The sequence below is a fragment of the Gopherus flavomarginatus genome, chromosome 15, assembly GCF_025201925.1.
Source record: "Gopherus flavomarginatus isolate rGopFla2 chromosome 15, rGopFla2.mat.asm, whole genome shotgun sequence".
NCBI lineage: Eukaryota > Metazoa > Chordata > Testudines > Testudinidae > Gopherus > Gopherus flavomarginatus.
Window position 1 is genome coordinate 16,989,497 of NC_066631.1, and position 27,687 is coordinate 17,017,183.

Here is a 27,687-nt window from a genome sequence, read left to right on the forward strand (position 1 = left end):
ACTATATCATACTTCCTCCCTTATGGCACCCATAATTACTTTGTGCTGCAGTGGAGCACCTGCTGTTTGGTTACTCATAGGCTCTCTTATTCCATGAGTTTATTTGTGCCAGGCTAGTTTAAGATGTTATAAGCACATGAATTATAAATTTAGTTTTCCATGAATTTATAAGTTGTCCACAAATTTATGAAATTTACCACTGGGGATCCTTGCTTCTCTAAAAGTACTGCTAGTTATTATACTAGAGCTATATTCTTGGGTATCAGCCTCAGGCATGAGAGATTGGGGAACTGACTTGTGAAGGAAAGTAAGTTATACAGTCCCCAGAGAGCCACAGGTCATAGAATCTGAAGAGGCTGGGGCAATATCTAGTCTCAGACTGCCAGGTTTTTCCCCACTAAGGAAATGTTAATGTTTAAGAATATGGGAGAAGATGAGGAGTGTAGATGTACCTTCACTATCACTGGTTGTTCTATAGTCTTCGTTGTGAGTCTGGAGAGGAATTTCAGTTGGACATTAAAAGCCCAACTTTGGAAAAACCTCCTGCGGATGGAAGAGTGCTGCAATTTGCATCTTTTTCAGTCCAGCCACCTTATTTCTTGTGTGCATCCGAAATAGCTTTGCTTAGTATTTCTGTCAGAAGGGGTTAAACTCTTATTCCTTAAGAGGCTACAATCTGGGCCAGATTCTAAGGGCATGTCAACATAAGCACTTACTGTATGGCAAACTGGAGTGTAGATCTACAGCACCCCAGATCACCACACACTTAAACATCCATGCAGACCCGGCTGAGGTGCACTAAATGTTCCCTACTGTGCACTGACCTACTGCAGTTTAAAACAGCAGTACGTAAAAGTGCACTAGGAACTTGTAGGACACATCAGCAGGGTCCTCACATACACTTGGTGCGTGGCACGCTGGAGCGCTGCAGATCTACACCCCAGCTTGCTGTGCAATAAGTGCTTATGTAGACATGCCAAGAGGAGACACACTCAGAATCTCTGTCCCTGAATATATATGCACAGTAGGTAATTTTGAAAGATTAACACCATCTATCTGGTAAAATGAAGAACAGAATCTAAATACTCAACAAGACTTTGAGAGAAGAAGAGGAGCTAGGGGACAATAGCAAGCAATTCTAGTATCCATTCTCAATGGCCTGCTTGGAGATTTCAGTCGAAACCCTAAGCCCATCACCTTACACAAACACGGCAGGCTTCAGTAAGAATGAGAAGAAAGAATGCTCACACCTTCTGATCATAAAGGAAACAACAGCTGCATTGTTAAAAATGTAGAGGCAGGCACTGTGAATGACTATTGGAGCTTGGTGAGCTATTCTGCAAGGGACAAAGGTACGAAAGCCTGCATGAACTGGAATAGATCATCTGCTATTTCTCTGTTATTAAACATTTATTGAAGCTGCATTTCTAGAATGCAGCCACATTAGCCACCTGCCCCACCTCCCCCTGGGTTTTTCTGAAGTAGCATTAATAGGAAGTGTCAGCTGGGTTTTATTTTTCTCCTAGTTTTCTTCTGGCATCCAATGGCTGAAACACATTTTGTAGAAATCACAGAATCGCAGCACTGGAAGGGACCTCAAGAGGTCATCTGGTCCACTCCCCTGCACTCATTTCCTTTGATCTGTGTATTCCAGGTGCTCTGTATCAGGCCCTCAGCTCCCACTGACTTCATTTGGAATCACCTCAGCACCTTGCAGAATAGGACCCTGGTGATCATGCTCTCTGTTCAGTGGTTAATAGTTTAAAAACTCTTCAACCTCATGTGAAAAAACACAAAAACCAAAAAAGCCACTTTGCAGATTTGCAGTTTCTGGAGTGGTTAAAGTCTGCACTGTATTCTGAAATGAGACTGGGGTCAGATGCCACTTTGTGGTTAAGGAAGAAAAGGGCTTTATTTGCAGTCTGTGAAGGTTAAAGATAGAAAATGTTATTCTGAAAAGCACTTTGCAAGGGCAGAGATGGCCAAGAACAGCGACGCCCAGCAAGAGGCTGGCAACCCCCTGTGGTCTCCCAGCTCAGGAACAGACACAACCGAGCATTAGGTTATACAAACGGAGATGCCAGGGCAGTGCATTTTCTTGCTGAGTTCAGCAGAGCTGAAACCCCAAGGGAATCCTTTGCATGGGGATTCAGCGGCAGCAACGCCACATCGGGGCAGAAAGGAAGCAAGATTCTTACAGCACTGCTGCCATGGCAACTGCATCAGTCACCTTTCTGAAGTACTTGTGCTCTTGCCAGCCAGAAGCCTCTTCTTGCTGCCTCTCCCAGTCCCCTCCCAACCTATATTTTTTGTTGCTGAAAGTGTATGAGAAAAACCAGTTGTTACTCTTATGGTGAAACAAGCCACTTGGGGACAACCAGCTGTTTCCAGCTAGTTAAACATCTGTTTAAAACAGGTTGTTGGGTTGTTGTTTTTTTAAACCTCTTGCTTCGAAGCTGATCTACGTGGAAAATGGAGGTCATCCCAGGGACGCCACGCTTCAAAGGCCAAGCTATTCGGTGCTTACTACCTGCATAAAAGCAAACAAGCAAGGAGGATTTCTTTTAAGAGCTGTGCTAATGATTTATTTTATGCAACATCTGTGTAGCAACAGGAGCTCCCTGCAAGACAAGACTGTGAATTAGTACCCAGGAAGATTGTTTTAATGATGAAGCTCAGCAGCCCCGTATGATTAAGATGCAGTCAGAAATCTACCACAAAACCTACTAGCTAATATTGACACTGTATTGTAGGACAATAAAGCATTTAGAATAACAAATGTGACAAGGGATGTCACGGCAAAATAATGGCATTTTCCATCTCAAGTGATGATATCTGTGCAGTCGGGAAGATAATCCTAACAAATTAGCCTAATAAAAGCTACAGTTGTACTAGTGATTTTAAAATCCATTTATGTCAGAATACACCCTGAATGGAACGGAAAACAACAGTGTTGAGGACAACCATTTGCAACATACAGTTACCCTATTACATGGTAATGGTGAATTTCGATTTCATGGCTATAAGAAAAATGCTTGTTTCAATAGATTTAATAAATTCCTACTGAGCAGCTGATCCTTCCACACATACTCAGCCAACTTCTTCTGCTGTGATTTCTCTCTGCCCCTTTGCCATCACCAAAGCAAGGGTCACAAAACATTTAGCTAAAAAAATACAGCTTTTTTTGCAGGTAGGTGGCTTGGGAGACAAGGAGGAGTATTAGGTAAGGCAGAGAATAGAGAAGCATCTTTTCAGCATGCAAGTGAACACATCTCTGGTGACTACTAATAGGGCTGGACAAAATATTGGTTACAGAAGAAACTGATCATCAACATTTGCCTGGCTCTGAGTTCATGAAAAGTTTGTGCAAGTGGAACAATTCTATGCAACTGACTTATTTATGACATTTTGTTCATCACGTGAACAGAATGTGAGATCAAGGTGACTGAACAATTTGTGACCAACTTAATCCCTGCTAACAGCATGGTTGGTACCTACCTGAGGTAAAAAGGTATCGGAGTCATTTGCCGCTAAGAGGTAGGGTGGGTGGGTGGGTGTGTGTGCGCGTGCGCCACATTATGTTAATGTAGGTTACAATTTTTGTGGTGCTTCTTTGAATTTTGAACTGGGCTGCCTGCAATGAGTCCAATAAGTCACATGGTATTAGTCCTGGCTCCTTGATTACCTGAGGGTGAATAGAAGCTATTTAAGACTCATTCAGTTGGAGCAGCTGTAATTTGCATATTCCTCCCTAATGCTTTGTTGGGAAAAGAGTCTCATCATTTGAGGTGGACTATAGCTCTGTCCAGTGGCCTCTCAAAGACACGGGAAGGAGGGTGGTCCACCCACTAAACTCCAAGGGGGAGATGAGTCCCACGCCAGCCCTGGAAGAGCTATGCAGGAACTTCTGGCCTGATAAGAGTCTTCTGTCGATGGAGATATTATAGTTACATGTCCAAACTCAGCACCTTTTTGGTTAGTATATCATTAACCATTATATGATTTGACATATTTTTACATGTTGTTTGGCCATGGTGAGGAGCTAGAAATTTGAGGACAGAAAATCACGTGAAATCAACTGGCAAAAAAAGTTATTAAAAAAAATCAGTTTTGCCTAGCCTTTATTGCTAGTGAGCGCTTGGTGTGTCTGCTCCCGTACATGAAAACGGAAGGTGAACACCGAGGTGATAGTGCCAAATAACTTAGATATTCTCTTCAAACTAATATAGGGCCTGATGTAAAGCCCATTTAATTCAATTTGTTTGGAATGCAGCTAATTGAGTTGGACCCCCACACGGTAGTCTACACCCTCCGGACTCTTTAGAACAGTTTCAGTCATATTTATGATTCATGACATATGTAATTATTTTTAGAGACTCTGAAAGGTCTGCAAAATAATTAAAGTTTCCATCGGAATGGCAATCCATACCCCAAGCTCAGTGGGCCAAACAACAATTCATTGCCACATTTCAAACCAGTAGTGAAGAAAAGAAGTCAATGGAAGCATTCCAAAAGGCGCTGAAAAAGTGAAAAAAAAAATCCAGAATAAATCAGCCAACTTTTAAATTACAATCAATGGGTTAGCCGAATGAGTTTTGAGTAATGAAGCACAAACCAACTGGTTCCCACATTCTAAATTCCTGGCACATGAGGAAAGATGAGAATTTAAATGTATCAGATTGGAAAAAAAGTTTTATCAAGGGAAGGCCACACAGAGGATTCTCCTATCCAAGGTAATAAAAGTTCTCTGATACAAGATACTGGAAGACAGATGAGCCTGTCTTTCATGGCTTTGTAAATTATGAACAACACAGGGGACTAAAATGAACATTGTACTTAGAAAAGCAACAGAGATACGAGATACATAATTCTGATTGGAATTCTCAATTTCATGTGCCTAATACTTAGAAGATGTTAATGTAATAACATGTTACATGTTCTCATGCTGAGGGATTGAGAAGAACTTGCCTTACAATTTCCACTGGCAGGAGGAGGAGATGTGGGGATAGTACCATTATCAGTCAGTCAGTCATTTATTCACAACACTGCAGTCAAAACTAATGATTGAAAGGAGTCAGAAAAGGGCACATGAACATTTGAATCAACTTGTAAGGTTTCAAAGAAATCAAACGAAAGCGACAGTAAGTGCTAGAGCAGTGGCTAATCTTATTCACAAACCCATAATCAAGATAAAACTGTTAGTGAACTTTCTCTCTCTTTCACCACACACAAACACCTTTAGTCAAAGAGAAATTATTAGCCTTTTTGTAATATACTAGCTTAGAATCATTACCCTGACACTACCAGGAAGTCTAAATTCAGTTGCTTATTGGCAGCAACACAAAAGATTTATTAGCCAGTTTCAACACTCACCTTCTGGAACAGAAAATCTGTTCCTAGTATCAGACTGGATAGAAAGCAACTGGTCATTGTGATATATATGGAGAAGACATTCATCTGCTAGCAAATTGATCCAAAATCTAATCCACCAATATCCATAAATTTTCAGGGTAAATGCACATGCACAAATTTAAACTCGTTTTCAAATACACGCAGCATTTTCACAAACAGCCAGCTTCTTCCAGCAGCACCGACTCGTTAACAGGACATCACGGATTTGTTCCATTCCTAAATAGCTTTAGTTTCAGGACCTAGGTTATATATCTTCATCCTACTCTATAGGCAACTGCTGCAATTAAATGGCAGTTAAGAACAAAATAATCATATGGATGGACTGGACCTCAGGAGGCAATCTAGGTTATGCCCCTTTGCTGAGCAAGATTAAGTACCTCTAAAATTATGCCCACTAAGTGTTTATCTAACCTGTTCTTTAAAAATTCCAGTGACAGAGACCACTCTGGAAGCCTATTCCAGAGGTCAACTACCCTTATCATTGAAAAGTTGTTTCTAATATCTAACCTAAATCTCCTTTGCTTCCGATTAAGCCCATTAACTCTTGTCCTACCTCCCGTGGATATGGAAAACAATTGATCACCGTCCTCTTTATAAGCAGCCCATAACATATCTGAAGACTTATTAGTCTCCCCTTGGTTGTCTTTTCTCAAGTCTAAACATACCCAAGTGTTTGGGGGTTTTTTTGTTTGTTTTTTTAAAACCTTTTCCTCACATGTCAGGTGTCCAAAACCTTTTATTATTTTTATTTCTCTCCTCCGGACTCCCTCCACTTGGTATTTTTCTTAAATTGTGGTACCCAGAACTGAACGCAGTCCTCCAGCTCAGGCCTCGGACTAGTGCTGAGCACAGCAGCACAATTACCTGCTGTGTCTTATATCTGACACTCCTGTTAATACATCCACGATGATATTAGACTTCTTTGCAACTGCATCACGTTGTTGACTCATATTCAATTTGCTATCCACTATAGCCACCAAATCCTTTTCAGCAATACTGCTGCCTAGCCATTTATTTTCCATTTTGTATTTGAGAATTTGCTTTTTCCTTTCTTTGCACTTATCTTTATTGAATTTCACCCTGTTGATGTCAGAGCACTTCTCCAATTTGTCATGGCCATTTTAAATTCTAATACTTTCTGCCAAAATGCCTGCTACCCCTCCTACCTTGGTGTAATTCACAAATTGTATAAGCACACTCTTCACTCTGTTATCCAAGTGATTAATGAAAATTTTGACTAATACCAGACACAGGACAGATCTCTGTGGGACCCCACTAGATACATCCTCCCAGCTTGACAGCAAACCATTGATAATTACTGCACTCTGAATACCATCTTTCAACCAGTTATGTACCCATCTTATAGCAATTTCATCTAGATCATATTTCCCTAGTTTGATTATAAGACTTGTGTGGGAATGTGTCAAAATCAAGATATATCATGTCTACTGACTAGGCCAGTAACTCAGTCAAAGAGGGAAATTAGGTTTGTTTAGCATGACTTCTTCTTGAACAGTAGAGATAAGTGGACAACAATTTCATCCGTTAGTTCATGTATCAGGTAGAGATGGACCTGAACAAATCCTCTTTTGTCCAAACACTTCCAGTCTCCATAATGGGATGAGCCAAACCCCTGAGCTGCGCCCATCTCCAATACCCAAGTATCTAACAGCAACCTATGTTATGCCATTATATACATGAATTAAAAGCTGATAGTTTGTAGTTTTCAATTTAATTATTAACCACCAGCTTTGACTGCATAGAAAAGCAAATTAGAGACATTTAACAAATGGACAGGATTTCCCTGCCTCTTGCCCAAGAGATGGACGTTCTAAGGACTTAACCACTCCAGGACAACAAGTGTCACAAACTTTAAACCAACTCTAGAGGGCTTAAGGCCATCAATAGATTTCTTGGAAAGACTTGGTTACCTCATCAATCTGCTATTCTGACTACAGCCTTCACTGACAGAATGACATCGGGTACGGCTACATTTGGAATTTCAAAGCGCTGCCCCGGCAGCGCTTTGAAGTGCGAGTGTAGTCGGAGCGGCAGCGCTGGGAGAGAGCTCTCCCAGCACTGCATGTAAACCACATCCCTTATGGGTGTAGCGTGCAGCGCTGGGAGCTGCGCTCCCATCGCTGCCGCCCTGATTACACTGACGCTTTACAGCGCTGTATCTTGCAGCGCTCAGGGGGGTGTTTTTTCACACCCCTGAGCGTGAAAGTTGCAGCGCTGTAAAGTGTGAGTGTAGCCATGGCCATCGTATTCTTTCCCCCCGCCCCACACACTTCTTGTGTTCTCCTCTTTATTGTCTGCTCAGTTTATTTTCACCTTAACACCAGTATAAGTAAGGGCTCTAAAAGCTAAGCAAAGGCACCATGCTGTGCTGTATTTACTTTTTTTTTTTTTTTTTTTAAGTTTTGCACAGGAGAAATCAATACTTGCATTATTTGTGATATTCACTGCCAAAGAGGACATTCTGCAGAGGAGACAATTAGCCAATAGAATTTTTGTCAACCTACTTTAGAATGATGAAGGATTTTAGCAACATCGTTTTTCTAACGATGGACTAGAAATGGGCATTTTGCTCACGACCTGCCCCAGTTTAACAAACATGTTTTCCCATTAGCACTCTATCCCATTCCCTTCCGACTCACATGGGATCTCCTCGGTTCCAGCAAACAGAAGCTTATCTCCCCACCCTACTTGTCAGAAAGATGAGCCACATCCTTCAAGGAGGAGGAAACAGGGAAAAGCTGCTCTTCAGACTTCTTTTCCTACTATGGACAGAGCACTCTGGACAATGCCACAGAAGACTTGTTCTATTAGATGGAACCATTTCTGAAAACACTGTGCACTGTCCCACACCATGCTAACAGATTTATCCACAAATAAGCAGCCTGAAGCTGGAAGCGTGGCAGGGAAAGGTCACAGATGTTCAATGACACACAAGGCTAGGCAAACTCTGTCCTTTCAGGCTAGTCTGATATGCATTTAAAAATGAACAGCCATTGGCGAAAAGCAGCTCACATTTTTAAGACACTAGATCCTTGCTTGAAAAATTGCATCTCACCAGTTCCATTCCACATGGCAACCAAATGGTGTTATCCCAGGGCAGAATACACTAACAAAGCCAGGCAGTCACCTCGAACCTGCTTCTCTCTTTTAAATACACCAACTTGTTTACAGGACACTGAAGAAAAGGTGCCAAAACCTATGCCTATTTCCATTTAATGACATTCAGCTGTTCATTAGGCAGAGATTTGTGATTAAGGTCCTATGGACACCAATTTAACTTTCTAGAGATATCTGCAAGTAGAACTGCTCCTCTTCTAGTTCACAGTTTCTTAAAGCCAACATGAACACTGGATCAACTGAACCCAATGATCACATTTATGACATTTCTATAAGGCAGTGGTTTCTCAATGGAGGGGTCTGGGGCCCCCTGGGGGGCTGCGAGCAGGTTTCAGGGAGTCCGCCAAGCAGGACCAATGTCAGACCCGCTGGGGCCCAGGGCAGAAAGCCGAAGTCCCACTGCATTGGGCTGAAGGAGAAGCCTGAGCAGCTTAGCTTCATGGTGCCCCAGGCAACTGCCCTGCTTGCTACCCCCCTAACGCTGGCTTTGGCTTTTATATGCATAAAACCAGTTATGGCACAGCTGAGCTGTGGAATTTCTATAGCATGTTGAGTGGGGGGCCTTAGAAAGAAAAAAGTTGAGAACCCTGTTATAAGGGAATCATGACCAGCAGTTTTTAAGGCTGCTCCTTAGCTTGCCCAATGAACCCTAGGGAAATTGACTAAGGGCTTGTCTACATCACAAAGTTGCAGCGCTGGTGAGGGGGTTACAGCGCTGCAACTTAGGAGGTGTACACATCTGCAGGGCATCACCAGCGCTGCAACTCCCTGTTTGCAGCGCTGGCCGTACTCCCGTTTTGTCTCGGGTGTAGAGGATCCAGCGCTGGTAATCCAGCGCTGGTAATCAAGTGTAGACACTTACCAGCGCTTTTCTTGACCTCCGTGGAATAAGCAGGTATCCCAGCATACCTGAGGAAGCCTCTGGTAATCAAGCTGGTCTCCTTCCCCGGTTTGCTCTCGCGTTCCCCGAAGCCCGAGCAAGCAGGTCTCCTTCCCTGCGGTTTGCAGGGTGGTTCGGAGAACGCGAGAGCAAACCGCGGCGAAGCTGGTCTCCTTCCCCGGTTTGCTCTCGCGTTCCCCGAACCCCCGAGCAAGCAGGTCTCCTTCCCTGCGGTTTGCAGGGTGGTTCGGGGAACGCGAGAACAAACCGCGGCGAAGCTGGTCTCCTTCCCCGGTTTGCTCTCGCGTTCCCCGAACCCCCGAGCAAGCAGGTCTCCTTCCCTGCGGTTTGCAGGGGGGTTCGGGGAACGCGAGAGCAAACCGCGGGCAAGCTGGTCTCCTTCCCCGGTTTGCTCTCGCGTTCCCCGAACCCCCCTTGAAGCCGCCCAACAGCGCTGCAGTGTGGCCACATCTAACACCACTTGCAGCGCTGGTTGCTGTAAGTGTGGCCACTCTGCAGCGCTGGCCCTATACAGCTGTACTAATACAGCTGTAACAACCAGCGCTGCAAAATTGTAGATGTAGACATACCCTAAGATTCAGAAAACCTAACAGCACTGCCTCCCAATAGTCTGTTAACTACCGCAATGTTCATTTGCTGCTCTGCATGAACAGCTCTTATTAGCTACTGTAGTTCCGTTTGCTCACATAAAGATTCCCATAGACAACTCACTTAATATGGCTTTAATAATACATGAAATAGATTAATCTATAATTGTTGGTTTTTGAAAAAGCACTTCCTTGTGTCACTCAAACCAAATGCATTTGATCATTAAAACTTGCATGATTTTTCAACCTTCAGAATGAGATTCAGCCTCAGCTGAAAGCTGATTTCATCAGAGTCAATTATGCTCCATGGCCCAGATCTGACCTGAGCTGTTGAACTGTTTTGAAACTGCAATTTTATTTTGCTTATCTTTGCTGCTTTTTTGAATTCTTCAGAATCTTGTTCGTTTCTGGGTCCTAGCGGTTCTATCGGGTAAACGGACTGTTTTGCAGGAAACTTAAGGAAAAAAAGTCGTAAACGTTAATTTGTTTTTCCTCAAGTACACTTCAGTAAAAGGTTTTTTCGTGTCCCTCGTTTCCCAAGAGGTATCATCCATCAAAATGCTGATGGGATTAATCTTTTGACCTAATCCAGTATGTGATATGTAGTCAGACTAGCATTATCCATATAGATTAAATTTGGGTTCCTCAAAATCAAAGAAAATCTCTTGAACAACATATAATCTTAGCAGCCTAGCTGCGCAGGCAAGGAGATTAGAGAGACAGGGTGGGTGAAGTAATATCTTTTATTGGACAGAAGTTGGTCCAATGAAAGATATTACCTCACCCACCTTGTTTCTTTAATATCCTGGGACCAACACAGCTACAACACTGCACAGGCAACAAGACATAGTCGTGACTCCCAGCAGGCACATCCACAAAACACTGTTGTCAGCAAAGTCCACCCAGAGTGCGCTTTTTTTTTTCCCTTTAAGAAAATAGAATGTTTGCACAAGATGCATTTCTCTATAGAAGTCTTGTGTGTCCATTTTTCTCTGCCTGGCACCCACACTGCAACCACATTTAGCAGTAAATTAAAGGGCTGAGGCCTGCCTTATGCCATACATGTAACGTTCGTTCTACTTTCATTTTTTACTTTGGATTTCTGACTCCTCTAACAAGTAGTTATCAAGCCCATTTGTCCAAAAAGTAAAGTGCTCAGTTAAGCACTTAAAACCACCTAGAACATATTTCAGGCCCAGCCTAAATTTTTTATCCTTAAAAGGCCTCTCTGCTCTGCAACTTAACCATGGGCCCACCTCTGAATCAGTACGTGTGTGAAGGCTCTTTGCATCTTCCGGGAGCGCTGAGTATCCTGCATGATTAGACCCAGATCAAAACTGGTACTGAAGCACAAGTCTAGCAAGATACAACCAGAGTTTCCTTAGCAAAGAGAGGCAACCTGTGTCTATATAGAAACCAGTATACAGACTGAGGCCAATATGTCAGTTCATAAACAACTCATTGCCCATAAAGTACTAGATTCCTAGTTAAAAATTTAAGTGTTTCACTATATACAACATCAACCTAATCTTATATGGTGCTTCAATAGCTCTCAAGGTGCTTCACAAAGGAGGTAAGTAGCAGTATCCCCATTTTACAGATGGGGAAACCGAGGCACAGAGAGGAGATGAGACTTGCTCAGGTTACGCAGCAGGTCAATGGTAGAGCTGGCAATAGAATCCAGGTATTCTGAGTCTCAATTCCGTGCTCTATCCACTAGGCCACATTGCCTCCCTATCCACAGTATAAACTATACATGCAATGTGGGTGAGCTAACATTTTTTTTATTTATTTTCCTTACCTTTTTTTCCCTTTTCCTTTTTTAAATAAAGAAGATGAGAAAAATGCTTGTGTGTATTAATTTTTTTTTCATTTAGACCCACTTAGATCTTGGCAGTCACATCTCATTTAGGTGAATGGTGCTCACGGAAGAGAGTTTTCTGCAGGGCACAGTTAACAGGGCAGCATTGCATCGGTTTGCATGGGAAAGGCTGTATCTTTGCAATGGAAACACAAACATTTTTATTTTAAATGAAAGCTTGAGATTTGCAAAAAATGGAAGTATGCAGTAAAAGTCACAGGAGATCCCCAAATTATCCCCTAAATTACAGCTGAGAAGGAGTACTCTATGCACCAAATGTTTGTGAAGAGATTTCACTTCTCCCAACAGCTGAAATACACACACAATGCTAAAGAAAACCAGAGCACAATCCATCAAAATCTCCCTCTGGACCTCCAGTCTCTGGATGCCCTGAAAAGCTACAGGGGCTGCTGACTGCAGCAGGCAAAATCATCATTATCAGGGGACGGTCAACCAGCAGTGGATGACACAAAACTCCCAAAAGACCTAAACTAATGTGAACTAATAGTGAACTGTAAAGCTGACAGTGAAAAGCGGATTACGAGGAAAGTGAAGAAGGGAAGAGGAGAGCTCTTGTAAATAACCTCCTATGTCTCCTGCTCTACCCAACACCCTATGCTTGTGTCTATTGTGGAGAAAGTGCAAAACTGAGAGTGGATCCCACGTTTTGTCTCTGGATGGAGACACTTTCACCCAACTCTAGGCTTAATTAGCCCCTATTATCTCCCGTGGCCAGTTTAAACAATAGAAACCTACGTAAGAACAGCCATACTGGATCAGACCAAAGGTCCATTTAGCCCAGAATCCTGTCTTCCAGCAGTGACCAATGCCAGGTGCCCCAGTGGGAATGAGCAGAACAGGTAATCATCAAGTGATCCATCCCGTTGCCCATTCCCAGCTTCTGGCAAACATATGCTAGGGGCTGGGAATGAGCAACAGGGAATGGATTACCTGCTCTGTTCATTCCATTTGGGACACCTGGCATTGGCCACAGTCACAAAACAGAATATTGGGCTAGACAGACCTTCGGTCCAACCCAGTATGGCCGTTACGTAGGTTTCTATTGATTAAACTGGCCACAGGTGATAATGGGGGCAGATTAAGCCTAGGGTTGGGTGAAAGTGCCTCCATCCAGTGAAAAAACATGGGATCCATTCACAAAATGAGTAGTCGAGTATTGTACATGGGAAGAGAAGCAGCACACTGACATGCATCTATTATTTCAACTGAGTACAAGGTATAAGCACTGTATCTTGCTCATTTTGCAAGTCCCTTTAAAAATCCCCACCTCCTGCATTCCTTATTTTCAAGAGCACATACTCAGATTAGTGCATTACCTTTTGCTGCTTCGGACCGCTTGGGCAAATCAAGTGTATCAAAGTTCCTGTCCAGATCTCCATTTTTCTTTCCTGTACATAAAATAGGACCATAAATGACAAAGGGTTTCAGTGGATGGATAGAACAGTTACTGTACTATGCATCTACAGTATGAAAGGTGCTAACAGGACCAGAATATAGCCTTTATTTGTACATATTCAGCCTTCAATCCGCACGTGTAGCCATTGTGCCTGTATAAGCAATTTAGGTACAAAACTGCACACCTCCTGGCTTGATTTACAAAGGTTCTGACTATCTGCAGTTCCCTTCAATTCAGTGAGTCTTGTGGGTGGCTCAGCTCCTCTGAAATTCAGGCCATTTAGCTGCATTGTCAAGTTATTTTCCTCACTCATAAATCCAGTGTATTGTGCCCTTATAAACAATGTAGACAAAAATTCTTGCCTCATATCTTCCAGCTGCATGAGGCTTTTTGTCTGTTTTTCAGTAGAAGATATATCTTGACTACTAGATTCACTGTGCACTGCTATATATTGGAACAAGGATGAGGTGCAGAGACAAACAGAATGGGCCCCCTTTTTAGTGCTATTCGCTTAAATGGTTCTGCAGGAAGGCCTGGATTTAATATATCGCAAAGACGACGGCAAATAACCTTAAACTGTCCTTCAATCACCGCAATGTAATTTTGGCTGCTTATTAGTAACCAAGGGAAATGATTTTGTGCTTTACACACTTTGCTAAGGGACATGGTCAGATTCATACCGTTACCTTAAATTTAAAGGAAGTTTAATTTAGCAGAAGGTAGCCCATTGGACATTTTGACAAGATCCATGTAAAAATCGGCTTGCTGGTGCATGCATGAATTCAGGCTTTGAATTCAGGGCTCTGAAAATAGAACATAAGAATGGCCATACAGGGTCAGACCAATGGTCCATGTAGCCCAGTATCCTATCTTCCGACTGTGGCTAGTGACAAGTGCTTCAGAGGAAATAAACAGAACAGGGAAATTATCAATGATCCATCCCCTCCATCGTCCAGTCCCAACCTCTGGCAATTAGAAGCTTAGAACACCCAGAATCGCCATTAATAGATCTATCCTTCATGAACTTACCAGATTCTTTTTTGAACCTAGCTACAGTTTTGACCTTCACAACATCCCCTGGCAATGAGTTCCACAAGCTGATCGTGTGTTGTGTGAAGAAGTACTTCCTTGTGTTTATTTTAAACCTGCTGTCTATTAATTTCATTGAGTGACCCCTCGTTCTTATTTTTCCCTTCACATAAAACATTTCCTCATTCACTTTCTCCACACCATTCATAATTTTATAGATCTCTATCACATCCCCCCCTTAGTCATCTCTTTCCAAGATGAACAGTCCCAGTCTTTTTCATCTCTCCTCATATGGAAGCTGTTTCATCCCCTAATCATTTTCGTTGCCCTGCTCTGTACTTTTTCCAATTCTAATTTATCTTTTTTGAGAGGGGATGATCAGAACTGCACACAGTAGTCAAGGTGTGGCTATACCAAGGATTTATATAAAGCAGAACCTCAGAGTTACGAACTGACTGGTCAACCACACACCTCATTTGGAACCAGAAGTATGCAATCAGGCAGCAGCAGACAGACAGAGAGCAAGCAAGCAAATACAGTGCAGTACTGTGTAAAACAAATACAGAGGAATTTTAAAAAAAGAAGATTTGACACAGTAAGGAAACAGCTTCTATGCTTGTATCATTTTAATTAAGATAGTTAAAAGCAGGATTTTTCTTCTGCATAGTGAAGTTTCAAAGCTGTATTAAGTCAGTGTTCAGTTGTAAACTTTTGAAAGAACCATAACATTTTGGTCAGTTAAAACCCACTCCATTCCTGAGGTGTTTGTAACTCAGAGGTTCCGTTACAGGGTATTAAAATATTTGTCTTATTATCTATCCCTTTCATAATGGTTCCTAACATTGCTAGCTTTTTTGACTGCCACTGCACATTGAGCAGATCTTTTCAGAGAACTATCCACAATGACTCCAAGAGCTCTTTCTTGAGTGATAACAGCTAATTTAGACTCTATCATTCTGTATGTATAGTTGCAATTATGTTTTCTACTGTGCATTACTTTGCATTTATCAGCACTGAATTTCATCTGCCATTTTGTTGCCCAATCACCTAGTTTTGTTAGATCTCTTTGCAACTCTTCACAGTTTGCTTTGGGATTAATTATCTTAAGTACTTCTGTATCATCTGCAGATATTGCCACCTGACTGTTTACCCCTTTTTCCAGACAATTTATAAATACGTTGAACAGCACTGGTCCCAGTACAGATCCCTGGCAGACACACAGCTATTTACCTCTCTGCGTTCTGAAAACTGACCATCTATTTCTTTGTTTCCTGTCTTGTAACCAGTTACTGATCCATGAGAAGACCTTCCTTCTTATCCCACGGCTGCTTACTTTGCTTAAGAGCCTTCGGTGAGGGATCTTGTCAAAGGCTTTCAGAAAGTCCAAGTACACAATATCTACTGGATCAGCCTTGTCCACATTTGTTGTCTCCTCAAAAGAATTCTGATAGATTCGAGAGGCATGATTTTCCATTACAAAAGCTGTGTTGACTCTTCCCGAACACATTGCATTCTTCTGTGGGTCTGATAATTCTGTTCTTTACTATAGTTTCAACCACTTTACCTGGTACAGATGTTGTGCTTACTACCGGCCTATAATAGCCAGGGTCACCTCTGGAGCCTTTTTTAAAATTGGCATCACATTAGCTATCCTCTAGACATCTGGTACAGAAACTGATTTAGGCAATTGGTTATGTACCACTGTTAAAGTTCTGCAGTTTCATATCTGAATTCCTTCAGAACTCTTGACTGAATACGATCTAGTTCCAGTGACTTAGTATTGTTTAGTTTATCAATTTGTTCCAAAAATAGCAAGGTGGGGAAGGATGGTTTAATTTTCACCATTTTTCTCCTACTAAGAGGGAGGGAGGAAACAGTCTGCTCTGGGGCAACCACACCTTGATATTGTGTTGGACTTCAGGGCTCCTTACCATCAGAAAAGCATTGACAGATTGGGGAGAGAGAGAGAGAGAGAGAGACTGAGACTGACTTTAAAGGAAGAGCAAAAGGCTGGTGGACTTATGAGGAAATATTACAATATTTACAGTTTAGCTCTGGTTGACAACTAAGTGTGGGGACAATTGCATAATTACTTTTCACAATGCATAATAATCAAGACGGGAAAGAAATTATTTAGGATGGTACAAAGCAGTTGAACTAGGAGCAATGGGATGAAGCTTGGAACACCACAATTTAAGCAAGCTAACAGTGCATCTACTGGACTGCAGAATAATCTCCCACATGAAAGGCTGAAAGCTGCATCACTTGAGACATTTTAAAATATATAGGACAAAGCTCTTGAAAATATAATGTAGTGAGCAATCTGGCTGTGTTGTAGGACTTGGTCGTGAGATGGGAAAGACCTATGAGCCTGAAATGCAAGAAGCATCACTTGCTTGTAAATATTTTGGCTCCAAAATAAACTAACAGCTCCCAAACCATTTAGGGCCTGTTTCACCTTCCACTGGAGTCAGTGGGAGCCCTTCAATTTACTTCAATGTAACTGGACCAGTCCCTTAAAAAACATTTACCAACATGACAATTGCTACCAAATTCATCTTGACGGACTACAGTTTGCCCCTACACCATTGCGTATGGCTATCCCTTTTGTTCTGCATCAGACACTGGAAACATGCATCTAAAGCTTTGTTGGTTTGAAAAGTACGTTTTCTTAGTTGTACCAGACCATAAAGTCCCGTTTTCTTATCTGCCAAAAGTTCATACCCCCACATTTTGTTCCATTCCTTTTGAAAAATCTCTTTTCTAATATGAGGGATGGGAATTAGTGATAGCCGTAAACCCTCACTCCAATTCTCGGGCCATGTAAAAACTCAGTCATATGTTGCTTGGGGAGCTACTGACACACAGAGGAAGACAAAATGTCAGGCATTATGATAGGATGCTACTTTTTATGGTGACAGTTGAATCTGGCTGTTCAGCTGAAAACCCTGCTCTGGTTGTCACTGCTCGGAGAAAAGAAAAATCCCACGACAGAGGGAAAGAGGGACAATGAAGGGAGGGTGGCTTAAAATTATAGTGTTGGGAAAAGAAAAGCTCTAACTGAAGACAGAGGAACTTGCCTCCATTTTATCTACAGAATTTAGTTTAGGCAATAATTTTACCACAGGCATTAAGTTTTGGGTTCCTGTCACTGGCAAGTTTCAAACTCAGGGCAGTTTTACTCTGAAAATAAGCTTGTTAAAAGCAGTACCTTACTGAACAGATCTGTTCAAAGCCCTGTCTATTTACTTTAAAATACGGTTTGGTTCTGTTATTCCTATTAGCCCTGCTGAGTTAGTGTGGTAAGAAAATGAGCTCAATTCTTCTCCTTCTTGTGCATCATCAATTGAATTGTTAATTAAATTCAAATAAGATACTCTTGTGCATAATCTCTGAAGACCCAGTTTATGCAGATGGCACAGAGCCTATTTTAGGCTGCAGAGTGCAAGTGCCTGTTTATTAAACAGCATTTCACACAGCAAAAGCGTTCTACCTGTCCTCTGTGATACTCATTGACTGCCATTCAATTTCTGGGTAAGGTATAGGTGCTGGCTTTCACCTACGAAGCCCTCAGTGGTTTGCCTCATGGCCACATGAGAAACAGCTTCTCTTCTCATGTAATAGGACAGCAGTTGTAATTAGCTGGCAGTTTAAAAGGAAAGCATTATTTTCTCAGTGAGGAGAGTCCTCAGTGAGTACTTTTCCATGCTGGTTCACCAAGTACCAGGGTTGGGAAATTGCAGATCATGTTGCAGGGCATCTAAATTCCCAAGATTTTTCCTGTGGGAGGAGCGGATTAGGAAGGAGAAATCTGTGATGCAGGGGAGGAGCCAAGAGAAGTCTGCGTGAGGATGGGAAGGTTCATACAACTATGGCCTTTTTTGAACCATTGAGTTGTATTGGTTTAAATTCGTTTCGGCAGCACCCACATGAGAGGACGGGCACTTGTAAAAATGGATTAAATTTACCAATTTTAAAATCCATTCATAATTTTATCATAATTGCAAAATTGAGTGACATGAATCTCTTCCCCAACTGATGTCATGCAAAACTTACAATTTAAGATCAGCCCTGTCCTACAAAAGTTCAGTCCTAAACCCCTAACAAATTCAGCCATTCCTGCAGTGACAGTCATGGAGCATAGTGATTCTTAATGATTCCACCAGCAGATGACACCAATACGTTTTAAAGTGCAAAGTTTCTGCTTATAGATTTTTTTCCTTTCCTACCCTGGCACGTAGAAGAAGATATTGTCAGATCTGAAGCCCTGCTCAGAACCTCACCAAAAGACGGGCAGCTTTTAATACAGCTGCTGAGAGGCATGTTTTATGGGGCTGGGCTATAGTAGCTAGCACAGTGTTTTCGTGTGGGAAAGCAGCCTGGCAGGAAAGTTGCTTGTGTAATATATAATTATAATTCATGTAAACCGTGAAATTAAAGCGTCTTCCTTCACATAAGGACTTATCAAAAACATTACTCTGGCTCACGTACTGTCATCCTTACTGGATCAAATGCTTTCTAAAAAGTTGGTGAGGACTTCAGGATGTGACCCTGTGTTCTATGCTTCCCCGAAAAAGCCCAAAGGATATCCCATGTCCTCCTTCCATTTCACACCACACTTCCCTCAAGGGTAAAATCCCCAGCCAGCATCTTTCTGGGTGAGAAGAACTGAAAGGGAAAGAGCCCCATAAGGGCCAGTTAACAACATGGTGCTAATTCATCAGCTAGAAAAATGCCCAGTTAAGTGACATGAGGCATTTGCTCCTCCCAGGGGCTGAGTACCACCTTCGCAACATTCCTGTTCCAGGGCCTGATTAGTGGGAAGCTAGAAAGCGGGGCCTCCCTAATGACACTGCAGACCACCACTGGCTTTTCACCTTAGCCCTCTTCAGTCCATTGCGCCAGCAGCAACTATCACTCGTCATCACCTGAAACCCATCCCATTCCAGCAGCCACCATCAAATCAATGACAACAAACAGAACAGCATTTTTCATCTTCAAGCCACTGTATGAAGTGACGAAGCCTCAAAACTACCAGGTGAGGGAGGGAAGCATTATTCTCATTCTGCAGAGAGGGAAACAGATGCTCAGGTAGGTTAAGTGATTTGCCTAGGATGACAAATGGAGTTAGTAAAGAGCTGGGATAAGAACAGGGATTTCTGGTGCCCACTCGCCTATGTCTTTCACTAGCCTTGGTGAGAAAAATTTGGCCATATGCATTTTCCTGATCTCTTAGCACATGAATATAGGGCCAAATTCCCACGTGAATTCCATGCACTTAGTGGGCTTACACTTTGGATGAAATGGCCCTGTATTCTTTACTGAGTGTGACCCCTTCCAAATAGCACCAACAAGACTGGAAATAGCCCCTTCATCAGACAGGCACTTTGCGTGCACCTACGAGATCTCCAAGTGAAAGCAGCAGAAATGAGCATCAGGGAAACACAGAGCTAACCCCTGTATTGCAGTAGTTGGGTCAGTGAGCCCACTGTGCCACCTCTAATCCTTGCATGTAAAAGGAGAAAGGAAGGAGATTATGGCAATGTTGGAAAGAGTGTACTGGAAGGACTCACCTTGATTGAACCACTCCTCTAATTACCAGAAAAGCAGTAAAGGAAAAACAGAAGTTTACAGGAAGGAAGAAGATACAAAGGAACAATCACAAAGAGGCAGAATTTCACAGCACAGAATCAAACCTGAAATTTACAGGGCTCCCCTTACTCTCACTAAAAAGAACACTTTCTCCTTCCCTCTTGTTCCTGCTGAAAGTGTGTTTTTACCCCTGAAGATTCTTTTCCTTTTCAGTTATTTCCAAAAATGCTGAAGGTAGTGGGGGAAAGGAGGCAGACTAGCCCTCTGCAGAGGTGTTTGAAATGCTATGATCAATGACAATGAAATAAAATAATAAAACATCACAAGATTTAGAAAGAAAGAAAGAAAGAAAGAAAGAAGAAAGAAAGAAAGAAAGAAAGAAAGAAAGAAAGAAAGAAAGAAAGAAAGAAAGAAAGAAAGAAAGAAAGAAAGAAAGAAAGAAAGAAAGAAAGAAAGAAAGAAGAAAGAAAGAAAGAAAGAAAGAAAGAAAGAAAGAAAGAAAGAAAGAAAGAAAGAAAGAAAGAAAGAAAGAAAGAAAGAAAGAAAGAAAGAAGAAAGAAAGAAAGAAAGAAAGAAAGAAAGAAAGAAAGAAAGAAAGAAAGAAAGAAAGAAAGAAAGAAAGAAAGAAAGAAAGAAAGAAAGAAAGAAAGAAAGAAAGAAAGAAAGAAAGAAAGAAAGAAAGAAAGAAAGAAAGAAAGAAAGAAAGAAAGAAAGAAAGAAAGAAAGAAAGAAAGAAAGACTCAGTCTATTTTCAAGTGCTAGACTGAGAAGAGTAAGGAATTTTTAGTCTAGATTTTCATAGAAATTTACAAGTAAGAGAAGCATTATTTTAGTCATGATTTTAAAAGCAGACTTACTAATGGATTTATTTTTCTTTTTAAATACTAAGCCTGCGTGTCCCTCTCAACCCTTCTGATCTGCACATCACCAGCTGGGAGCTCTGCATTGCTACTAGTCAATTACATCCTAGAAAATAGCATGAATTTTTACAGCTGAGAGCTGCATAGGAAAAAGGACTAAAACATGCTTCGGAAAAATAATTGGGATTTTCTCTGAACATTGTGAGCCAAAATTGAGAGGCCACCAAGTATCTGCATCTCTCACTCAAGTCAATGGCAGTTTGTCCTCAATGTCCCTCATGATTTTGGCTGCAACTTTCCCCAAAACACAACCTCAAAATTTTTGGCTGATAAATTCAGAAACCCTATACAGACAGAGAACATATATAGGGCTGGGTCCTACGGGAAGTGGACCGACATCTGACATACAAGAGCAGTGCAGTCATTTAGAAGTCCTCAGGCTCTTCACTCATCAAGATGAAAATCATTAGAGCTCAGCAATCATGCTCTCACTCTCTACACAGGGAATCTATTTCACCCATCAGATGTATTTTTCACATGCTTCCACCCCAATGGCATTGCTCTCAAGTGGCAGGATAATATAGACCCACAAAGGAAAGAGCAGATGGCTCAAGTGAGCATAAGTTAATTGTTTGTAAAGAAAATCATATTACCTTTTCCCATATACACTGTACAAGTCCTGGCCAAGCAAGTGATGTTTTCTGCCTCCTCAAAGAGATCTTCCAATTGCTAAAAAGACCTATTTTTTTTTTATTTAAAATTACATTAGGTCAAGCTGAAGACAGACTGTGGTTACTGTGATACATACTACAATAACTACTGTAGTATACTGAACTAGAACAACTTGACACCAGATATTTAAGTTCAGTATATGTGGGAGGACTAAATTTTTAAACCTAGGACTGTAGGTCAGGGCCCTCAAATTTGTGCACTCAAATTAGAGCAATTTCATACCTGGCCAATTATCAGCATAAAAAAAACCCAAACAGTATTTGGCTACCCATAGTGATCTGAGTACACACTAACAAAGAACTGGGTGCTCAACTTGGAAACTTTAAGAGAGAATTGTCTGGAAGTTGTATTTCCTAAACTAATGAGGAACTATAGAAGTTGAGTGTCAGTATTTGAAAGGAAGATAAAAGGAGGTTTACTGAGACTTTATTAATCCCCTCTTGAGATGCAACGTATTTGTGACACTCGTGCCCAACAGGGAGAGAACAGGTCTAAAGTGACTGACAATTAAAAGCTACTAGAATCACATTTGCAATTTAAATGAATGTACGAGTGACAGCGTTGTGCTTTTTATAAAAAATGTGATAGATTAAAAAATATGAAACAGAACAACCATGCATGGAAATTAGCGTGTACTTGGCTTGTTTCCAGATAAATCAGCAAATGCTATGGAGCAAGATGGATGGAACGAATGTGAGACTTTCAGGGGATTTGATGCATGAGGCAACACTGGCACATGATGAGATGCTGAAATCATCAGCCTTCGCCAGCAGTGGACATGAAGGAGCTGGTCATACTTCAGTGCACATAACCACTATTGTTACACATACATATCAGTGAGAGAATAGTTCCTAAAATAGATAGTAATAATGAACAGAGAAGATAAACACATGCCCCAATCCTGCAAACATAGAATCACAGAATTAGAAAACATGCAACTGTATAACTCTGCTTAGTCCCATTGGTGCCAACGAAGTTACTTATATTAGTAAAATTACACAAGCTTGCTTGCAGGATCAGGGGTATACACAGCAATGTGACTCCAAGAATCACTCTTATTTATGAGACCACTATATGACACAAACCTTTAGCTTTCTTCCCTCCAAAGCAGCCAGCGTCCTCTTTCTTCTTCTTCTGAGAGCCTCCTGTGCTGGTAGGCTGATTTGCATCCAGCTCTTGGTACTTGTCGGCTCCTGGGACCTCTTTGTGGACGTGATATGAAAGGTTTCGCATAATGCACACACAGTTCTCCACGGACTGTCAGAAGAGATTAAAATTGGGAAAAAACCAAACAAAACACACCCTCATATCTGCAAACTTTTACATGGGGGAAGAAAATAAAAATTCTTCCTGAGGGAAGAATGAAGTTTTCAAAGTGGATTTGATCAAATAAGCCTTAATTTGAGGTTCTATTAAACCAATGTTTTAAATTTAACTCCCTTCATAAATAGCACCTATGCAAGACACAGGCTCTCTGATCAAAGACACCACCAGATCTTGTTTAAAGAATATAGATTTGACTATAAAAGATGTACTGGGCAGTTACTATATCATCAAACATTTTCCTTTTCCGATACACCATTCCCCTCCATATCAAGAGACCCACTTAGCTGAACTTCCTCTAGCCCAAACTTCAAGTTTGCATTGAAATCAATAGGAATACAAGCAGACCTTGTAGTAATAGTTAATCCTTAACAGTTCTCTGTAGGTTGCAAAGGAAAACATCAGGTGGTTTCAAAATCAACTTACAAAATGGTCTGTGATTAAGTGACAAAGCTTTCGAGTGCAGTTTGCTTCTGCAGGTCTCATACAGACTGAGACTCAGTTTGAAAAAAATATAAAGCTAAGACATTTTATATAACCAACAAAGCATTCAGAGTTGTAAAGTTCTACTACATTCCCTGATTTCTCAAGTACATGAAGGTTTTTGGCCTTCTGCCTTGTAAGTTACTCTCATGTCATGGGATGTAGTAAAACCATATGGGCCAAGTTGTACTCTTAGAGAGCAATCAACACTTGCTGACTTCAGTGGGAGCAGCATGAGAACAGAATTTGGCCTTGGAACAACACGTACAATGTTGTCTCAACAAGACTAAGTTCTCTTGGGCAGGAACTGTCTCCTTAACTAGATTTTATACAGAGCCTATCACAATGGGGCCCCCATTTTGACTTAGGGCATGAACATAAAATAACTGAAGAGTAATTATAATAATAAAATGCTATTGCATTTACTGTAGTATTATCTTTCCACTTGCTTCCCCCCACAATATGCCTTGCCCGTATCAGACAAGCTAACAATGTTATCATTCTGATGACCCAATTTATGACACTAGATTATCCTTCCAGAACGTCCTTAGACAAATGCAGGCCTATTTTGCAAGAGCAAACAAACCTCAGCTTCTAGTGAAGTCAGAGCTCGACCCCTTAACTAATGCAAACTCTTATCCAAATTGTGATATACAAGATCACCTTGTTATCTGTATCCTTCTTGCCAACTGCAGATTGTAGAGCATGAAGGAGAGCGTCCACTAAGCCATCACACTCTCTTAGTCTTCTCCGAGCTTCTGCGCCATCTGAACTTACATTCCTGACAAAGAACAATACAAAAGCAACATTTAACACCGTAACCTTTACAATAAAAGGTCAAATCTACGCTGCTTTTTTCTACATTTTTGAGGAACCCAATACATGTGGATCAACCCTGGGAGTTTTCTGGTAATGAAAAGAGGATCCGCTGGAGAAAGTCTGACAAACCATGGAATCTTCTTTGCCTAGTGTCTGAAAAGCATGGACCACAAACCTGCAAATTATTAACTCTGAATGAAAACTGGATTAGATGGTTATAGGAAGTTTGATCTGTTCATTCTTTTGAGCTTCCATTGCAGCTCAAACCTCATGTGTCACAGCTACATTCACAATACTTATCCCAGTTATTACACAGAAGAAGCCCAATCTTGTAATCCCGGAAAAGAGAGAGAGTGTGTGTGTATTTGTGTGCGCGCGCTTGCAGGCATTTCTCTCTTGGGTGAATGCTTCTACTTCTCTAGAGAGACAATGTGGGTGAAGTAGTTTTTTTTTTTTACTGGACCAAGTTCTGCTGGTGAAATAGACAAGCATTTGACTTACACAGAGCTCTTCCTCAGGTCTGGGAAAGGTACTCAGAGTGTCAGACCTAAATACAAGGTCGACCAGAGAGTTTAGCATAAGTAGTTAGCAAATATTCTAATGGACCATTCAAGGTGAACTGGCCCATTAAAACTCCTTAGTCCTAGAAAAAAACAGGGTGTTAGTGGGTTACAGATTGTTGTAATAAGCCATAAATCCAGTGTCTTTATTAAGACCATGATTTTTAGTGTCCAACAATAATGTGAATTTAAGCTCTCAGATTCGTCATTTGAAAGCGTTGTGCAGATTTCCTTGGAAGATAAGGACTGATAGGTCAGATATAGAGTGATCACTCTGTGGAAAAAAGTGTTCACTCACAAGTTTTATCATTTTCCTGAGTGAGTTCATTCAAGAGTGCAGCATTTAGTGCACTGGCTAAGGGACAGCACATGTTGTGATAGGCATATGTAGGACCCATGAATCTTGAAAGGTGTATTTTGCAGGGTGTTGATCATTGTGGCAGTGGAGATATGTTTGCAGGTTTTGCATCTCTTGGTCTGGTACCACTTTGACTTGCTGTGTCCTGGTCTGTTCAGAACATGCTTCTGGTGATGAGCTTGGAGATGATGAGGGAGTTCTTTGTCTACTTCTATATGTAGTTCTTTATGTTGGCTCAAATTTGACTCCATTCCTGTGGAATTATGCAACAGAAAAGACAATTACTCACCTTTGTAACTGTTTTTCTTCGAGATGTGTTGCTCATATCCATTCCAGTTAGGTGTGCGCGCTGCGCATGCACGTTCGTCGGAAGATTTTTACCCTAGCAACACTCGGTGGGTCGGCTGGGCATCCCCTGGAGTGGCGCCGCCATGGCGCCAGATATATACCCCTGCCAACCCAACCGCCCCTCAGTTCCTTCTTGCAGGCTACTCCAACAGAGGGGAAGGAGGGTGGGTTTGGAATGGATATGAGCAACACATCTTGAAGAACAACAGTTACAAAAGGGAGTAACCGTCTTTTCTTCTTCGAGTGATTGCTCATATCTATTCTAGTTAGGTGATTCCCAAGCCTTACCTAGGCGGTGGGGTCGGAGTGAGATGTACAGAATGCAAAACTGCTGAGACAAAGGCTGCGTCATCTCTAGACTGTTGAACCAGAGCATAATGCGAAGCAAAGGTGTGGACCGAGGACCAGGTAGCTGCGCGACATATTTCCTGGATTGGTACATGGGCCAGGAAGGCAGCAGATGAAGCCTGAGCCCTGGTAGAATGTGCAGTGAGATGGCCCGAGGGAACATGTGCCAAGTCATAGCAAGTGCGGATGCACGCCGTGACCCAAGAGGAGATCCTCTGGGAGGAGACAGGTAGGCCCTTCATTCGGTCTGCCACTGCGACAAAGATGGACGATTTATGAAAGGGCTTTGTCTGTTCGATATAAAATGTGAGTGCCCTACGGACATCTAGGGTGTGTAATTGTTGTTCCCGTCATGAAGAGTGCGGCTTCGGGAAGAAGACCGGGAGGAAGAGGTCTTGATGGGTATGGAAGGCCGATACTACTTTAGAGAGGAAAGCTGGGTGTGGTCGCAACTGCACCTTGTCCTTGTGAAAGGCTGTATACAGTGGATCCACTGTGAGCGTCCGAAGCTCGGAGACTCGTCTGACGATGTAATGGCTACGAGGAAAACTGTCTTCCAGGACAGGTATAGCAGCAAGCAAGTTGCCAACGGCTCGAATGGTGGAGACATAAGTCTGTTTAAGACTAGGCTGAGGTCCCAGGAAGGGGCAGGGAGGCTACTTGGGGGTATAGGCGCTCCAAGCCCTTGAGGATCCTGGAAACCATAGGGTGTGAAAACACGGAGTGGCCACTTTCTCCTGGGTGGAAGGTAGAAATGGCCGCCAAGTGCACCCGCAAAGATGATACAACTAGACTGTGTTTGAGAGACCAGAGGTAGTCCAAGATGGTGGGGCTCGAGACCTCAATAGGAGTAACATTTTGCGTTTCGCACCAGCAGGAGAGACGCTTCCACTTGGCCAGATACATAGACCGAGTGGAAGGTTTTCTGCTACCCAGGAGTACTTGTTGCACTGGGGCAGAGCAACGTAACTCTGACTGAGTTAACCACGGAGGAGCCATGCCGTGAGGCGAAAGGAGTGCAGATCTGGGTGGTGAAGTCTGCCATGGTCCTGAGTTATGAGGTCTGGATGACGAGGCAGAGTGATTGGGTTGGCAATTGACAGGTCGAGCAACATGGTGTACCAGTGTTGCCTGGGCCATGCAGGGGCGATCATGATCAGGCGAGCCCTGTCCCTGCGGAGCTTTAGGAGGACCTTGTGAACCAATGGGAATGGTGGAAAGGCGTAAAGTAGATGGCTCTTCCACAGAATCAGGAAGGCGTCCGAGATCGAACCGTGGGAGAGACCTTGGAAGGAGCAGAACCTCTGGCATTTCCTGTTCTCGTGGGAAGTGAAGAGGTCTATGTGGGGAAATCCCCACTTCCAGAAGACAGAATGTATAATGTCCAGGCGAATCGACCACTCATGAGACAGGAAGGATCAGCTGAGTTGATCTGCCAGAGTGTTCCGAACTCCTGGGAGAAAGGACGCTACCAGGTCTATCAAGTGGGCTAAGCAAAAGTCCCATAGTTGGATAGCCTCCCGACAAAGGGGGGAGGATTGTGTCCCTCCCTGCTTGTTTATGTAGTACATGGCCATTGTGTTGTCTGTAAACACTGAGACACAACAGCCCTGTAGATGTTGCTGGAACGCCTGGCATGCCAGGCGGACTGCTCTTAGCTCCCGAACATTTATGTGCAGTGCCAGCTCCTGAGACGACCAAAGGCCTTGAGTGCTAAGATGCCCGAGGTGAGCACCCCAGCCGAGAGATGACGCGTCCGTCGTCAGGGACATGGAGGGCTGTGGCGGATGGAACAGCAATCCTGCACACACCAGGGAGGATATCAGCCACCAGTCGAGGGAGCCTAGGATGCTCGGGGGGAATGGTGACTACCATGTCTATGGCATCCTTGCCTGGGCGGTAAACCGAGGCGAGTCAAG

General features: G+C 42.4%; 1 protein-coding gene across 11 annotated transcripts in view; it reads right to left on the bottom strand.

Annotated features, from left to right (window-relative positions):
* ARVCF (ARVCF delta catenin family member) overlaps positions 1-27,687 on the bottom strand; it is a 457,340-nt gene that overhangs the window by 45,035 nt on the left and 384,618 nt on the right. For 10 of the 11 annotated variants that reach the window (XM_050924166.1, XM_050924165.1, XM_050924167.1 and 7 more), the window contains 4 exons: positions 23,999-24,116; positions 22,615-22,786; positions 19,919-19,936; positions 13,237-13,308 (listed from right to left, as the gene is read on the bottom strand). In XM_050924166.1, the coding sequence (XP_050780123.1) occupies positions 13,237-13,308; positions 19,919-19,936; positions 22,615-22,786; positions 23,999-24,116 (380 nt within the window). The remainder of the gene's footprint in view (positions 1-13,236; positions 13,309-19,918; positions 19,937-22,614; positions 22,787-23,998; positions 24,117-27,687) is intronic. The other variant, XM_050924168.1, reaches the window with a different exon arrangement.